The sequence below is a fragment of the Diuraphis noxia genome, unplaced genomic scaffold (assembly GCF_037042655.1).
Source record: "Diuraphis noxia isolate RWA-SAM2 unplaced genomic scaffold, SU_Dnox_SAM2 contig0001, whole genome shotgun sequence".
NCBI lineage: Eukaryota > Metazoa > Arthropoda > Insecta > Hemiptera > Aphididae > Diuraphis > Diuraphis noxia.
Window position 1 is genome coordinate 21,730,742 of NW_028301711.1, and position 17,438 is coordinate 21,748,179.

The following is a 17,438-nucleotide window of genomic DNA, read 5'->3' on the forward strand; positions in this document are numbered from 1 at the left end:
TTCGTCATGGTATATAGAATATGTATTAGTCTGTGGTATTAGACAATATTGCGACTTGCTAGTATAGAAAATTAGATCGATACGTTATCATTAATGATTTAAAAATATTTATCAATTACTTATAGCTAATGTGCAAACGGAACAAATTCGCGCCGCGTCGATCTTATCGGCCGGTGCTATCGTGCCGTCGGCGTCGAAGTTCACCAAGCACCCTACCTCTCCTACATCGGGAGACAACTCGCCACAATAAAGTCGCGTCGCACCGCCGCCTGGTTTTGTTTTTTTTTCTCCGCAGTTGAGCTTGACGGACCGTTCCTCAGCTCCCACCTGTATAACGCAACGGCTAGTGTGCCCCGTTATTTGGCTAGTGTGTATTTTATATATACTTAACTATATTACCATATAATCGATGAAGACTGCACGTTGGTCTTTCGCGGGTACGTTAATAATAATATCGTTTTTTGTGTACTGCGTTTCTGTTGGTGGGAGCCATGGTACTCCGAGGTCGTGTCCCAGTATTGGTCAGTGATCAACGTTCCTGGAGCCCCCAGTCCTGCGATTAGCACTGTATGGGAAGAGGATAATATGCTGCCATCCCTGGAGTTCAGTTTGAGTCTTGACCGCTGGAGTGGAATTGCGTGTGTTTATTGCGATTGACATCGCCAGGTCGTAATTCTTTGTTTATATTCATTTATTATATTTATATTTTTCTACTCGACCATAATGGGTCTGAGACTTCACATTATTATTATTATTGTTATTATATTTTTTTTAAAGTCTTATGGGGCCCCGTTACCTATTATATAATCACGCAACGGTGTAAATAGTATATTATTTATTATATATACTTGGTGTGCACACACATTAAGTTTACCTTACTATATAGTTTTGTAATCATTTGGGTTACCCGACGTCCTAACACCGTGAGTCGATATAGCCAACCGCCATAATTCGTATATATCGGCGAATTAACATAATAAAAGATATTCGAATAAAAATTGTAATTATTGATTTTTTTTTTTAGTGATTAGTGACCATTTAAAGTATAATCTATACTAACACGTATGTTTTCAAAAACCCAATTTTAATACAACAAATCATTGTGATAATTTATGTAAATATACTGTTTTCGTGGATACGTATTAGTTATAGTTTTGTTTAATTGGCACTGTTATATTAGGTATTTTTTCAATAAACTATATTATAAGCAATCATACAAAAAGTACCTATCAAATACATGATATATACTTAATGGAACACACGCGAGAATTCGAATTGCTGAATCTAACAGTACTCGAACACTTCTCGGAAATGGACCTTGTTCACGTGCACTCTAAACAACAAATAAACCTAAACTGCCTTCGTCATATAAGATCGTTGGGCAAACTATTAGTTGCCAAGTCTGAAATACTAAAAAACCGTTCACATCGTCTGTACTACGTGCTACCGCGGTTTGGTATGGTATTGCCACTAGACGACAGTATATCGTATGATGTGTTCTATGATTGGTTACTTTACAAAAGCGTGAATAATTTGTTTGCAGTCATTGAAAACCTCACAACAACCGATTTCAAAAAAGTCAGTTACCTAATTTGATAAATTTGAACGCATTAAGTAGATATAATATTTAATATGTAAGGCAAATAAATAGCATGCCCAAACTTTTTAAAAAAGTAGCATTTTAAATAAAACTTCAAGGTAAGAAATTCTAAGAAATTCTAAGAAAAAAATTGTGAAAGAAATATTAGGTCTTGTCAATTTGTTAGATACTGTCCAGCATACCTTCTTACGTTTTAATGTTGTTATATTTTAAAAAATTGATAATATTTGCTATTAATAGGTATTTGCTATACATTATCATTTGTTTTAATATTTGAATATTAAAAGGAAATAATCAAGTCCAAAGGGGTAGTGTTTCACTGCTGTTTTGAAGGTATGTATTCTACTAACAGGAACATTCAAACATTGAAAATTGTAAGGAAAATTATAGAAAAAGTCCAATATTTCACTGTCACTGTTATAGCTGTGAAAATAGATCTAGGGAAAAAAATATTAATGCATTTTGTTATTTAAAAAACATACTCTACTATATATAATATAATATAATAATACACCTAATAAATTGGCGAATGTTGAACAATTAAAATAATACAGAGATTTACTAGTGGATGTTGATATTTACGTTAGGATTTTGGTAAATGATGATATTGGTAGATAGTAGGTACGTATTCGCACATAAAATATTATAGTAGGTACTATAGTTGAATATATCATATAATATTATAAAATAGAAACAACATATTATGTTAATTAAATCAAATAATTGTTATTATTATTATAAGGCGTTTAAATTATGATTTTTTTTTCGTATGGCGCTATGTCCGGGAGTAGGCCCGTAGGCCTAGTTTGGACGCCTATTTGACAAAATTTCTATTGGGGCACCCGTAGGTTTCTGCCATGCCCCAGAGTGGGAGTGGGCATACAGCAGACATTAGGTTCAAGGTAAAAAAAACCGTGTAGTCGTAGCGTATTACACATTTTTCCATTCGTTTAAATTCAATTCAATTCGTTTCTAATTTATCGTTGTTTATCATTCATGTTTCCTGTGCTGTGATTTGTTTCTGTAAGTATCGTTCGTAGTCACTACATTGTGCAACTCTAATATTATTTTCCCTATTCAGGGTGTACAGAGACATACTTATAGAAGCACGTGATTTGTTCGTTGTGGTGAATTGCATGTTCAGTGAGTTAAGCGTCTGATCTGGTGGCTCGTTAGTCGCACGTTCTCGGGATTGTCACAATATTTTAGTATTATATTGTATTTTTTATTGTGAAAATTAGTGCATCCCGAGACGGTAGCGTTCTGGTTTGAAGCCGCTAACGAACACCAGATCACAAGTAATAGGCTGACGAGCCTCATATTGTTATCATTGTAGCGTCCCAGCATACAGGAGGACGAACGACTGGTGTTGAGGTAGATGGATTGAGTGAAATAAGTATAAAAACTTGATTTGTGATTTGTGATTAGTTATTATATATTTATTTGTTTGATATGTAAATAAAACACTTTTACTGCACAAAATGATTTAATTCAAAATATTCTAAGTCCAAACGATTAATTTAGAATGGTGTCTGGCGTGAAGGTGCTTGCACTGAGTCTGGTGGCTCACGTCTGATTTTTGTCTATTCGGGGCTCTCCTATATAGTATTACTCTCTGCGTTTCCGATCCTATCGATAAGATAAGTATGTGTCCATGGTCTAATCGTGCAAATGCGGACGTGCGTATCACTATAGGATACCGTAGCATCCCACGTTCGTGCGGCCGTTTGGTCACATCCTACTATTTGTGACACACGCAATCTCAATAAACCCGATGCCCTAATTAGGTATCTAAATGATTTCCTGCCAACACGACAATTTCGCACAATGAGCTTCTCTTATTTTAATATTCTACTCGTACCGGCTTTCGAGATTTGACACAATGTAATCGGTGGTGAAATCATATGCCCCAAGGACACTCACGTACACCTACGTGCAAATGCGTATTTAGTAGACTTAACGGGACGTAAATACATAGCATCATATTCATAGTGTTATTATATTCATAGGAGCCATACATTTATACAGATTGTGCCAACAGGCAACATACGCTATTATACATACGACATACCTGTCATTATTATTATATTACAACTTACAACACTGTTATTATTATATTCATATAATATTATTATTCTACTTATAGTATTGTACACAATTATAACCATTTATACATTTTGTACAAAACATGCAACACACATGATGTGTGACACATCATTATACAAATGTCATTATTACCTGAAGTCAGCAGGCTACGTACTACAATATTCATTGTATGCTACACATTAGCGTCAATAAATGTAATTTTACAATAAATAAGTATCATAACAGTTTAAGGAACCAGTCTTATTATAAATAGTTATATTTCCCCTTTTACTGATATTAAAGGTAATTTGAATAACGCATTCAAGCGTAGATTCGTACCGTAATCGCTATGGAGGGACGTTGGTTGTGCGCACAATTATTGTAGATAGTTACATTATATGTAATATAACTGTATTATACCTGTTGTTATCATTCTTATGCATTTAAGAGTGGGTTTCTTTTTAAAAACTAGAACAATTTTTATTGAAAATAGATATTATAATATACGATTATGAATAATTAATTTTAACTCTTAAGTTATAAGACATTATACATTATTCTCTTTAAATTAATAGGTAAGTACCAACACATAGATATGTGAATATTTTTATTTTATAACAGCCAACCATTTCAATCACTAACCGTAATAATTAATTATCCAGTAAAAATTATCTGCCGCAGTAAATCTTTTATAGGTCGTGTATTTTTATTTCTGTAACACAATTGCACATTTTTTTCTTTTATGACCGGACTACTTGTAACACGATTGCGTTTCGATCCCTTTTTACCTGTTAAAATCACAACACGATTGCTCACCAAATATAATGTATATGTTATGGGCAATGTGTACATACTGTACATTATCTGGTCAATGTGGTCCTACCCTAGCAATGTGAACGAAGATGTTTTTTTTTTACCAACTAATTATGTTGAATGAATTAAAACAAAGTTAACGATATATTATGAAAAATAATTGAGATTTTCAACTAACCAGTCGAATTTGCAAACTGTATATAACACTATTATACTTCATTATACTTTGTACGTGTTTTAAAAATGGAATATAAATTTTATGAATATTTGAACAAAATTATAGTAACTAAAAAAAAAAAATAACAGTACTTTTATTAGTAAATCTAAATATTTTGAAATAATTAATTATTTAAAATAACTGAGGCTAGAGAAGAACACAAATTTAAAATTAATGAAAAAATATAACTTTATGACATATTATTAGGAGGAAATAATAATTATAATATAACTGCCAAAGGTAATTATTTAAAATTATATGCTTTTAATGAAAAGGATTACAAAACAAATAAAGGTAAGCGTAGAAAAGCAGACGGAATATGTAATTCCAAGTGTCATGCTTCTAAATCTTGTGCAATTAAAGAGGTAATAATAAAAACAAAAATTAAATGAAATATTTTTAATTTTTTTTTTTTTTCAATCAAAATATTCGTAATATTAATATGATATATGAATATAATCAATTATTGTTTTAATTAAACTAATATTATTAGTTGGTAAAAAAAAACATCGTGGTTCACATTGCCCGAACAGGACCACATTGACTTGGCAATGTACACATTTCTCTCAATATCCAATTAATAGCATATATATATATAACCTTTTTTTTTCTGTTAAGTCGGCAATACACTCAACACCCGGGAACGCCGTTTAGCAATGCTACGGGCAAAAAGTCGCCATAGTTAATTTAAAAAAAACAACACGACGTACTCGGGGTGCAAAAGGGACAATCCCCCAACCGCAACCCCTTACAGGGTTTTTTACATTACATTAAAATAAAGTAAAATAAGGCGTGGAAAGAACAATAAACCAACCACGAGCCCTGTAAGGAAGAAACAACAAAAACAAAGAAGACGCAGGATTAATGGTTCGGCCTCGCAGCCTAGGCTGGAAACCAGACAACCGACGGCGCAGTCCCAGCCGTAACCTAAGCTAACCTAACCTTGACGGAGTGACACCCTGCCGGAACTGCCTGTCCCGCTCGGCCTCCTCCTTGACCGACATCACGTCCCTCGCGAAGTGGGCAACCGCTGTCCAGTTGACCTGACTCTCCAGCATCCTGGACACCAGTCCGCCCGGGTCGAATTGTCGAAAAGTGTGTGCAGAGAGTCGTCGAGCTCCTCATCGTAGGCGTCGGGTGGACCGCAATGGGAACTCCCTTCAGACGGTGCATGGTTGATCTTCCGGAGGAACTGGTTGAAGAAACCAAACCCCGTCAACACCTGAGTGAGATGAAAGGACATCTCCCTATGCATCCTGGTAGCCCACCGACAAAGCCGGTCCGGGGGGATCAGGATACTGGTCCACTCACGTCCGCTGTCCGCGGGTGGCACCGACTCCCGCTTAGCCCGAGCCCACTTTGCCAGCAAACGAGCCCTCAGTGACAGAGAGTCGTCGGCCCGCACTGTCTCCACTAGGTGGTCCAACCAAGAGGACCCCCGTCACGTGTTCCCTCCAACCACTTCTCCCTTCTAGCCTCGAACGACGCGAATCGTTCTTTGGCCATCAGGACATGGTACGATACTCACCTACGCTGGCGATGGCGACCAGGCACTGAACCGAAGCCAACACCTAACCTAACCTAACCCAACAGGAGACGTCTACTGATCTCGCGGGGGCCGCCAATGTTCGGCATCAGCACGCGCAGCTCCGCCATGACGCGTCTGGCCTTGTCGGCCGCGGTACGATAGTGCGCGCCGTACCACGTTCGCTTAGCTTCGTGCACGACTCCCAAGTACTTGAGAGTCGCACACATCTGGACTGCCTGATCCCCGATGCGCAGCCTCAGGTCAGCGGGGCCGTACTGGGCCTTACAAAACACAGCCTCCGTCTTGTCGATGGCCAGCCGAAGCCCCAAGTCCCCGAATTGCCCGGCGACCACGGCCGAAGCCTCGTTTGCCCGGTCCTGCAGGGTCGACAGCGTATTCCCTATGACACGACGAGCGTGTCGTCCACGTACCCGATGATGGTAGTACCAGCGGGCAGTGGCAAGTGGAACACGGGGTCGAACGCGGGAGTGGTCCTAGCACGGAGCCCTGGGGTACTCCACACGTGACTGCCACTGTCACCGAATCGCCCCCGTAATCGTCCCACACGTGCAGGACGCAGTCGCTGAGGTACGAATCGAGGATCCGTCGGACGTATGCCGGGAAACCCATACGCACCAACGCCGTGCTCACCACACCCCACCCGAAGGATGACCTAACCTGAACCATGTGTGTGAAGTTGGCCCCCCGACTTTGTCCAATCGATTCCAAAACTATGTCGATATTTTGCAAATTAATTGCAAATAATTGCAAATTGATTTTTAGAATTTGCAAATCGATATTTTATTTTTGGTGAATTTTTCAAGTTTTTTTGGTCTTGAATGACAATACAATAATCCGTTGTCATTAAAAAAAAAAATTACATTAAAAAAAATAATGAAAAATTTAAAAGTGCGTGGTGCTCTTACACTTAACAAAAATACTCCCAGTCACTATCTTATAAACATGATTGAACAAAGAAGTGTATGTAAGTGTACTTAGCTCGGCTTTAAAATTTAAATGTTTTGTCTAAACATTTTTACATATGTTATCAAAATTCAAACTTCGAATGCTTATAAAAAAAAATTGTAACTGAATTTATTTTATTTTTCAACTGCTATTGTTAAAATATTGAAATTGAAGAAGAGATTTCAGAAATAAAATAATATAATAAAATCTTATTGGTCAATAATTTTTTAACTAACAAAATATAATTTATACTTGTAGGATAGATAATACCGAAGCTATAATGTTTTTTAGAAGTTTTGCTCTTTAATATCAAACATAATAGAACAAAATGGTTGATAAGAATAAGTTGATGGCCTATTCTTAAAAATCATAGACTTATTATTAATAAATGGACCTGCACTTAGAGAGAGAAATCATGAAACCGGTATTGAATGAGACCGACAATTACAGTTAGGGGCAACCCATTAAGAATAATTTTTATTCATTTTATATTTTTTATTGGTAAGTATTATATTTTTCTATTAAATTTTTATTTTTTGTTAAATTTTTTTCTTGATCTATTCCAATCTTTTATTTATATTACTTACTTTAAAAAAAAAATGCAGGTTCATTTATTTCTATTATATTTTTTAATTATTTAGGCACTTTATTTAATTTAGAATATTTAATTTATTATTATAGGTTAGAAACCAATTTGCAATTAATTTGTAAAATATTGACATAGTTTTGGAATCGATGGGACAAAGTCGAGGGGGTGGCAAAAAAACTTTAAAAATTCGCCAAAAACAAAATATTGATTTGCAAATTCTTAAACCCGATTTGCAATTATTTTCAATTCATGTGTAAAATATTGACATAGTTTTGGAATCGATTGGACAAAGTCGGGGGGCCAACTTCACACACACAGTATTACCTGAGCCACAGCCACTTCCGTCGGACACATTCGGCGCGCGCAGCAGTGACACATCCGTTCCACCAGTAAACTGGTGGTCTTCCCCGAGGATGAGGGTTCCTTCGGAGGAGAACAATGTCACAGGCCGCCGCTACCTGCCTCTCGGCTTCGGTCTCGGCGTACACGGAAGCGGCAGGAGCTGCCGTGGGCAGAGTCACTCCCTTCCATTCCGCGGTTAGTACGGCCGTGGCCAGGAGGTCAGCGTCCATTCGGGATGTGCGCCAACCCGGATGCCGCCGGCGGGAGATCACCGGGGACGCCCGGGAGCGCGTGTTCAGTGCGATACAAGAAACACAAGTGATGGTGATCACTTATGTTCTCCACGTCCGTACGCACGGTCCAACCCTGAATCTTCCTCGCGGTAGATTCAGAGGCGAAGTTCACGTCGCCACATGACCCCAACCTCCTCCCGAAGAACGTCAGTTCCCGCCATCGTTCAGGACGATCAGCCCCAAGGAATCGGTGAACGCAGCCAGGTAGTCACCGCGGACCTCCATTGGGCGGTCCCTCCAGGACGCTGACCGGGCGTTGAAGCCTTTCCCCGACGATGAAGTTGGCTCTGACGCTGCGATGCTGCTTCACGGAGGCCTCGAGACGACCCAGGAACTCCTGGAACTCAGCGACCGACAGGGTGGGGGAAGCATAGCAGCTGAAGACGCGGGCCGCGCCCGCTATGGTAGCTGCTACGAACCTGTCGCCCGATTCCACATCGCTGAGCGTAAGTCCGGGGTGGAAGACCCCCACGGAAGCTCGACCCGTAGTGTCGTAGTGGCAGCCAGCTCATCCTCCACCTTGCGGCTCGCTGACCAGCATAACCGCGATGTTCTCCGTCCTGATGAACTCCCCCAGAAGGTCCTGAGCTGCCCGACAGTGGTTAAGGTTTGTTTGCACGCACCTTAGCTCCATCATGGCGAAGAACCGGACGTTGACGCCACCGGAGGGCGGGTCGGCTCACCGTCCGCGGTGGAATCTCCATCCTCAGCTGCATCTTAGGCCTCTCCATCTTCTTTGCCACTCCATCCTTCTTCGGAGTTGATGAACCTCCACCTCTATAGTTAGGCACCGCAGTTGTAGCCTGGGCTTGGGCTCGTTGTGGTACTCCACGGCAAGGTGGCCTTTTTGTTGGCAAAGGAAGCAGGTGGACTGCCTCTTCTCCATGAGAGGTCTACTCTCGCCACCCGGTCACCGCGACCGACGCTGTTCTTCTTGATGGAAATGTTTCCATCTGTGACGCCGACGGCAACTCCTGTCTGGCTGTGACCGCTCACCACGTCCTCCGTTTCAGCCCATTCCGGGATGTCCAGCAGGATGACGGGTGTCTTCCTCTCGGTCCTGCGGATCCTGGAAGCGGCTCCTACAACATCCTGGATTTTGCGTTCCAAGATTTTTAACCTCACCTTCCACTTCCAGTAGGATACCTTCTGTCTTAGTGCACCTCATGGTGACAACCTTGATTTCGAGAGCACCGAGGTTGATGGGCCCGGACACCTTCATTACGGCCGCAAGAGACCCTCCCTCGGTTGGGCAATCAATCGTGACCACCGATGTCTTGGGTGCTCTTCGCCGCAACAGGTTTATCTTTCCTTCAACCTGGTACCGTTTCTTGGAAGGGGAAGGGGGGGGGGGTTGTGGGAGGCGCCCAATTCCTCCTGACCACCTCGCTCCATGAAGATGCTTCCGCTGCTGCTGCTGCGGCCCTTTCTTGTTTTTCTTTGTCCTCTTCTTTTCCCTGCCTGACTCAGCAGAGCCCAGTGACTATTGTGGAGTAACCGTAGACGCATCTTTTAAGACCGTGCGTGGCTCCACCGGTGGGGTGGGAAGGTCTGTCTAGTAGCCCACGCAGGCTTTGTCGACTGACTTTATTACGACTGATGAGCCGGAAGGGCTGGGTCGTACTTGGAGAAGAACGGTTATGAAAGCCTTGTTCACGCTCTCCCGACCCTTCTGAAGGTCGCTGACCGTTTCCAACATCTCCTTAATGACACTGCTTACTGGGGGGGGGGGGGGGGGGGGGCTGTGTGTCTTTATAGCCACAACCTCCAGATGAGCAAAACGCTCAAAGTGTTTTGCAAAACCACTTTCCTTGGCAGCCATGAGGCTCCTCAGCTCAATAGTGGCATCCCGGATCCGTGCCCGTTGCAATTCCAACGCAGCCAATGCAGTAGCTGAGGCGACTTTCCGATCGCGGGTGCGGGCCTGCTTTACACCCGCACCAACAGTAGTATCACCAACCCCATGTTTGGCGGTGGATGACTGTCTCGACACATCCACACTTTTCGTGCTGGTGACTGATAACGACTTTTGGGGCGCGCATGTGCCCCCCAACCACCGGCTCTGGGGTTTCCGAGGCCCCTGTAACATTAACATCAATATTGTTAGCTGTAGTCATCATTGTTTCTTAAGAAAGCTAAGCCGCCACCAACGTCGTCAGCCTCACGACGTCTATCTGGTTTCCTGGTCCAAATCCAGATCTTGCCGGACACCGGGGTCGATCAGCTCCCTGGTGGTGAGCTTGTCCGCGATCGCTTATTCGCCTTAATAACTTATTACTTTATTAGTTTATTATCTATACATTTTTTTCCTGCTTATTAAAGGTTTAAGACTGAAAAACCACTTAAAAATTGTTTAATAATTCTAAACTATATTTAATATGGTATATTTCTTAATATATACATTATAGTCTAACTCGATGTTATATTTTGTTGATATCATATACTAACATAATATTAAAAATTTAACGAGTAACCATTAGTTTTCGTTTTCATTTTCATAATTTTATTTGATAATTGATCTGGTGTAAGCCAATAAATTACAGTAGGTACCTAACAAAGATATTTCTTAATAAGCGATATCACACCATATTGACGTTGGATATTGGTATTTAATGTTTATGTTTCATTCGCAAATTTTATTGCGTATACTATATGGGTCATGTCAACATGTGTTAATTATTAAAATAGATCTGAAAAATCAAATGAAATTCCAAACTGAAACAGGTCGTGCATTATAGTTGGTAAATTCAGTGTACTGAAAAAATGTGGTAGTATCTAGCTGAAAACGGTGTACATACTAATAAAAAAATGTCCATTAATCTGTTATTTAATGACGATGTTACAGTAGTTATCAATATGCTTAATAATTATAATCATAATCTTATTGTTGATAATATCGTTGGCCGATAAATTATAAATATTGCTGTGTTAAAAGAAAATATGAAAATAGTTTATAAACACGGCTGAATAAGATATTCGAGTTAAACTTCAAAACACAGAAAATGATATCGGACTTTTGTATTTTGATTTGAGGTAATAAAAAAAAATGAACGATGTCCGTCGTAGTAAAACTGTACCTAAAATTCTAAAGAGTTTTGAAGAATTAAAGTTAATATTTGATACATTCAAAAATATTATAAGTACCTACTGGTAATACTTGTAAGTTATGTTGTCATATAGAAACTATTTCAAATCTTAAATGTTTACTTTTGCTACTATAGTCTTGAAATATTAAGTCGATGTTCTCATACATTCGCCGATTGGACGTTTTCACATTATCCCAAATATTATGATCAACTTTATACTTTTTGTAGGTATATATTACAACGCATTTTTGTCGTTGTCTATAAATATATTAATAAATTGTGATACAATTCCACTGGTGAATATTAACTTTCAAGTGTAATTGTCAGCATTTAATTTCACTAGCACACAAGTGTCATAATAACGCAACACAATAAGTTTGATGACTTTTATGTATGACTGAAAATCTCTTGGATTAATGTTGGATGTTAATGTTTGTTTAGGTGGTGACGATGTATGTGAGCCAAATGCCTACATTAGTAAAGGAACCAGCTAATCGTGTTTTCAAACAAACGATCGCCAAACCATTTAGTCACCGGCCTATAGAACCAGAACTCGATTCATTTGATGTACAGCCTTCTCTCAAAGAGTAAGAAATTAATACGAGATTTTATTAAATAGGCACTTTAATGTGATACATTGTAAAATATTGAGAGTTTGAAGAAAGCATATTAAGAAATTTTTTATCGATAGCCAAGTTTTCCAGACGTTATGAGATCTAACATTTTTTAGATTCTGAACGAAGTGATTAATGTATTGATTTTACAATGATGTATGTTTTTTTTTTTTTTTTTTGTGTCTGTGTACAGCATAACTAGTCGAAATAATGCTTCGATTTCAAACATTGGGGGTGGTTTCTGATGTAAAAGTGAAGATCCTTGGTGCATTATAGAGGTCAAAAATAACATTTTCCAACATTTTTCAAAAAAATCGAGAAAAACAAAAAAAAAAATGACAGAAAAACGGGAATTTTTACGCAAAATCAGTTTTCGACCAAATCGATTTTTTTATATGGTTGTAATTCAAAAACCAATCACTGTAAATACTTAAAATTTTCACCAAATGTTTATGGTAGGGCTATCTATATACATTTTAATTTTCAAAAAATTTTGACTTTTTTTGAGTTATTTATAGACCAATTTTCGACTTTTTTGAGAATTTTTTTTTGAAGTGTCGGTAAAAAAATGTTGGACGACCAAAAACACTTGAAATTTTAATACAAGGTTCCTTATGAGTTGTTCTCGTTGAAGCTAAAAAAAATTAAAAATCGTAAGTCACGATTTTTTTTAATAAACGTTTATAGTTCAAAATTTGCAAGTAATTTTGAAGTTGAAAAATCATAAAATTTTTTGCGTTTATAACTAAGGATTAAAAATACAACACTAAGTTTTCCATAAGTTTTCCTTCAAGTAGCTATAGAGAAAACTCGAAGCATCAATATAGGAACAATTTTAAGTGCGTTTGAATTTTAAATTTTTACGAAATAACGTACCGATAACGATTTATCATGAAACGATTTTAAATATTTGTTATTATTCAAAAAGTATAAGTCCTAGATACTTGAAAATTTTACCAGTTATTAGGATTGGCATTTTCTTTACATGATTTAATTTTCAAAATATTTTGACTTTTTTTGAGATATTTATAGACGACTGAAATTTTCAATTTGTCTGAAAATTTTTTTTTGAAGTGTCGATAAAAATTTTTTGGCCCTATCAAAATACTTGAAAATTTAATACAAAGTTCCTCATAAGTTATTATTATAGTGATTAAAAAATTATAAGAATACATAAGCTCAATTTTTTTTTATTAGTATTTGAAGTTCAAATATTGACTTAATACGTAAAAATTACGGCTATTTTCAAATTATCTTAGATCGAAATTCATAAAAGTTTTTCTTTTTCATTCTAAGATTTGAGAATTTAATACAAGGCTCATAATATATTTTTACAATAACAGTTGAAAAATAAAAGAAATATACATGAATACATTTTTTTTTAAAGCATTCAAATTTTAATTTTGACAAAATACATAAAAATCACGAAAATTCGTAAATTATTTTATCCTAGAAATTCATAAAAAATTTTCCTTTTATACCTAAGATTTGAAAACTTAATACAAGCCCTTACAAGTTTTTCAATCTTTATCACAAAAAAAATGTCCACCGGAAATTCAAATTAAATTTTTATTAGCATTTGAATTTCAAATATTGACAAAAATTCGTCAAAACCATGAATATTTGCAAATTATTTTGTTGTTCAAAATTCATAATATTGTTTGTATATTGTATTTATATCTAAGGTTATAAAAATTTAACACCAAGTTTCCCATAAGTTTTGCTTCAAATAGCTATAGAGAAAATTTGAAGCGTCATTATATGAAAAATGTTAGCGTTATTAAAAATTATGAGCGTTTGAGTTTTAAATTTTTATGAAATCGCGTAATGATAACGATTTATCTTCAAACCAGGTATATGTATATCTATGATAATAAAAGGTATTAGGAATTATGATAACTACATGCAATGTTTTTGGAAAAATTGATTAACCATGCCTTATTCAAAATGCGTCCTAATTGAAAAATAATTTATTTGTTTCAAAATAGAATATATGACAATATTTAAATATAATATATCCTAGACTGACAAATCATCTCCGTTCAGAATCGTTTTTCGTATACAATGATACCTATTATTTCATTCAAATTTAATCCCATCCATTACAGTAACCTACAGTACAGCAGATCAACATCCACGACTTACCCGCTTTTTTTAAATATTAATTAAGTATATAGGTACAATTGAATCAAATAGGTAGTAGGTATAATTATTAAAAGTTGCAATATATCTAAATATCAAATCGTTTATTACCTAAACAAATTTTAATTGGATGACCATTTATTATGAAATAAATTAATAACTATCTATTTAATACATAACCTGATTTTTATTTTTGAACAATATTTTTATTGACAAACAAAATAGTATTTTAATTCAATAGACCATAATTTATTATTTTATTGTAACTGATGCGTGCCTATAATTATTATAATATAATCACGGACATTCAACATTCAAACCTACACTTAGTTTGGTGTTTTATAGTTTAACTCCAGTTTAAACGTAATCATCTAATTAAGCATTCATTATACATTTAAACCAGGGATGGCCAAACTGCAGCACACGTGTCATTTGTGGTACATTTGTTGTTATTGAATGGCACACTAGAGTCATATAAAATAATATATAATTTTTAACAATAAATATTATTAAATTAGATTATATTATCCCAGTGGAATTTTCTGTTTATTATTCCGATACGAGAATTATTACGATACGTGTGAACTTGATTACTACAATAAAGTTAGTTGCATTAGTGTGCCCGTGCTTTAACGAGTAGTTTGTGTCGTTGTGTGTGTTCGTGAAATGGCATCTAATAAAACAGGCGTAAGTTTAAGCGTAAAACGAAGTTATAATGATGATATTTCTTCGCGAAATTTTAGTACAGAATGGATAGAAAATTTTTTATGAATAGAAGGGAAAAAATCTAGACCGACATGTTTAGTATGTAACTCTGTAATTGCAGTTCCAAAAAAGTTCAATGTTCAACGGCACTATAATAATTACAATGATATTATTGAAAAATACCCTGAGGGTCCTGTAAAGAGGACAGAATATATTAAAAAGAAGACTAATTCATTTTTAACTCAGCCATAAATTTTTACTAAACAATCAAATGAAAAAAACGACATGGTGTTAATGTCTTATGAAATCAAATTTCTGCTAGCCAAGTGTGGAAAACCTTATTCTGATAGCGAAATCATTAAAAAAAGTTTCGATATTTTGCAAAAAATGCAAATGATTCAACAATTTCTACGAACGTAAATGAAATTTCTTTATCACGTAATACAATTATTAGAAGAATTGACGAAATTTCCTTAGATATTTCAAAACAAATTTCGTGTAGTACCTACTACTAATTCTAAATATTTTTTTCTTGCGCTTGATGAAAGCTGTGATATTACGGACAATCCGCAATTAAGTATATTTATTCGAATTTTAAGTTTGAAGTGACGGAAGAACTTTTAGGACTTTAAGTAATCGAAACATCGACAAAAGGTACAGATATATTTAATAAACTAAAATGTTGTGTTGAAACATTGTTGTTAAAAAGTGACGATTTAATCTGGTCAAAACTTGAAAGTGTATGCACAGACGGTGCTCCATGTAAAAATATGGGTAAAAATATTGGTTGTGTAACACTATTGGAGGAGTTTTGGAATATAAATTTAAATAAATATTACTGTATCATACTCCTAGAAGTCTTCTGCGCCAAAATTTAAAATTTGATCATGTATTAAAACCAGTATCTCGATGTATAAACAAAAAAAAAACTCGGCCTTTAAATCATCAATTATTCAGAACTCTATTTGAAGACAACATTAACGAGTCTGGTGAACTATTATTATTTTGTGAAGTAAGATGGCTTACAAGAGGAAAAGCATTAGAAAGAATTTGGAATCTAACAGACGAAATTATTGAATTTTTAGAAAAAAATAATGAATTTCCTGATAAATGTGAACTACTGAGAGATAAAAACTGGTTAATTAACCTTGCATTTTTAACTGATATTCTCGGACATTTAAATATTCTTAATAAATGACTCCAAGGTGAAGGAAATTTATTTCCAGCCCTTGTAGGTTCTATAAATTCTTTCATTTCTCGACTTCGTCTTTTCGAAAGTAATTTAGGAATGGGAAATTTAGATCACTTTGTACAATTAAAATCTATTTATCTACCGACAGATATTCCATTGACGATTTAAAAAAATCATATTTCATCACTATATGATAAATTTCAAGAAGAAGAAGATTTAAATAACATATTTATTAATCCATTTATCATAGTGACACATGATCTCCAAAAATATAACCCCAATATGCAATTGGAAATTACTGAACTTCAAAGTTCAACAGTTTTAAAATACAAATATAAAGAGTCATCTGAGATTATAAAATTTTGGAAATGCCTACCCGAAGAAAATCTTCCAGAATTACATAATGTAGCGGTGAAATTGGTTTGCAGATTTGGCTTTACATACTCGTATATATATGTGAGAAAAGTTTTTCATTAAAAATAAGTATAGAACCATATTAACAAATTCTCATTTGAAAAATGTAATGCTTCTATTTTCAACTAAACTTAAACCAAAGTATGAAGAGATAATATCCATGAAACAAATTCAACATACCTAATCATTAAAAAAAAACATTGCATTTGAACTGTAATAAAAATATTATCTAGGAAAAAAAACTAAAGCTTACATTGTACTAACTAACTAACATTGTAAATTGTAAATAAATAAATATTTTTTAAGGCACATTCTCAATTTTGTAAACATTATTTGACACAATATGAAAAAAGTTGGCCACCCCTGATTTAAACAATGATAAGCTTAAGTATATAATAAGTTTATTGGTACCTCAGTTATCTACTCTCATACTCGTAGGTATATGATTCGATTATTAATATGTAGGTACAATAGGAAACGTATTTTTGTAAAAATAGAAACGATACATTTTTCATCAGATTCCGTACATACCTATAAGTACAAATTAAATATTATTACTAGTAAATGGACACGTTTTTTTAAGTATATGATTATTTCTGTAATTCCGATATGATATAAAATATTATATTATGATCAATTTTTCTGTTATTTATTTATCTTTGATCAGAATCGACGTAGAGCAACTCATAGGTACTTAGTTTTCCTCGATCGGCAACTTACCCATAGATCCATAGTTTTTAATAATTATATATCTCTGTTAATTTTAATTTGTCAAGTTCATAAACGTCAATTTTTATGCTTATTGTATGATTGTCCAAAGTCAAATTATTAAATAAATAAATATTAAATATA

The 17,438-nt window shown here is 35.5% G+C and overlaps 1 protein-coding gene across 1 annotated transcript; it reads left to right on the forward strand.

Moving 5' to 3' along the window:
• Positions 1-1,251: 1,251 nt before the first annotated feature.
• Positions 1,252-16,178, forward strand: LOC107161861 (uncharacterized). Its single transcript, XM_015508451.2, has 3 exons — positions 1,252-1,578; positions 11,961-12,106; positions 15,836-16,178. Exons 1-3 carry the CDS (start codon positions 1,252-1,254, stop codon positions 16,176-16,178), a joined length of 816 nt encoding a protein of 271 aa, XP_015363937.1.
• Positions 16,179-17,438: the final 1,260 nt, after the last annotated feature.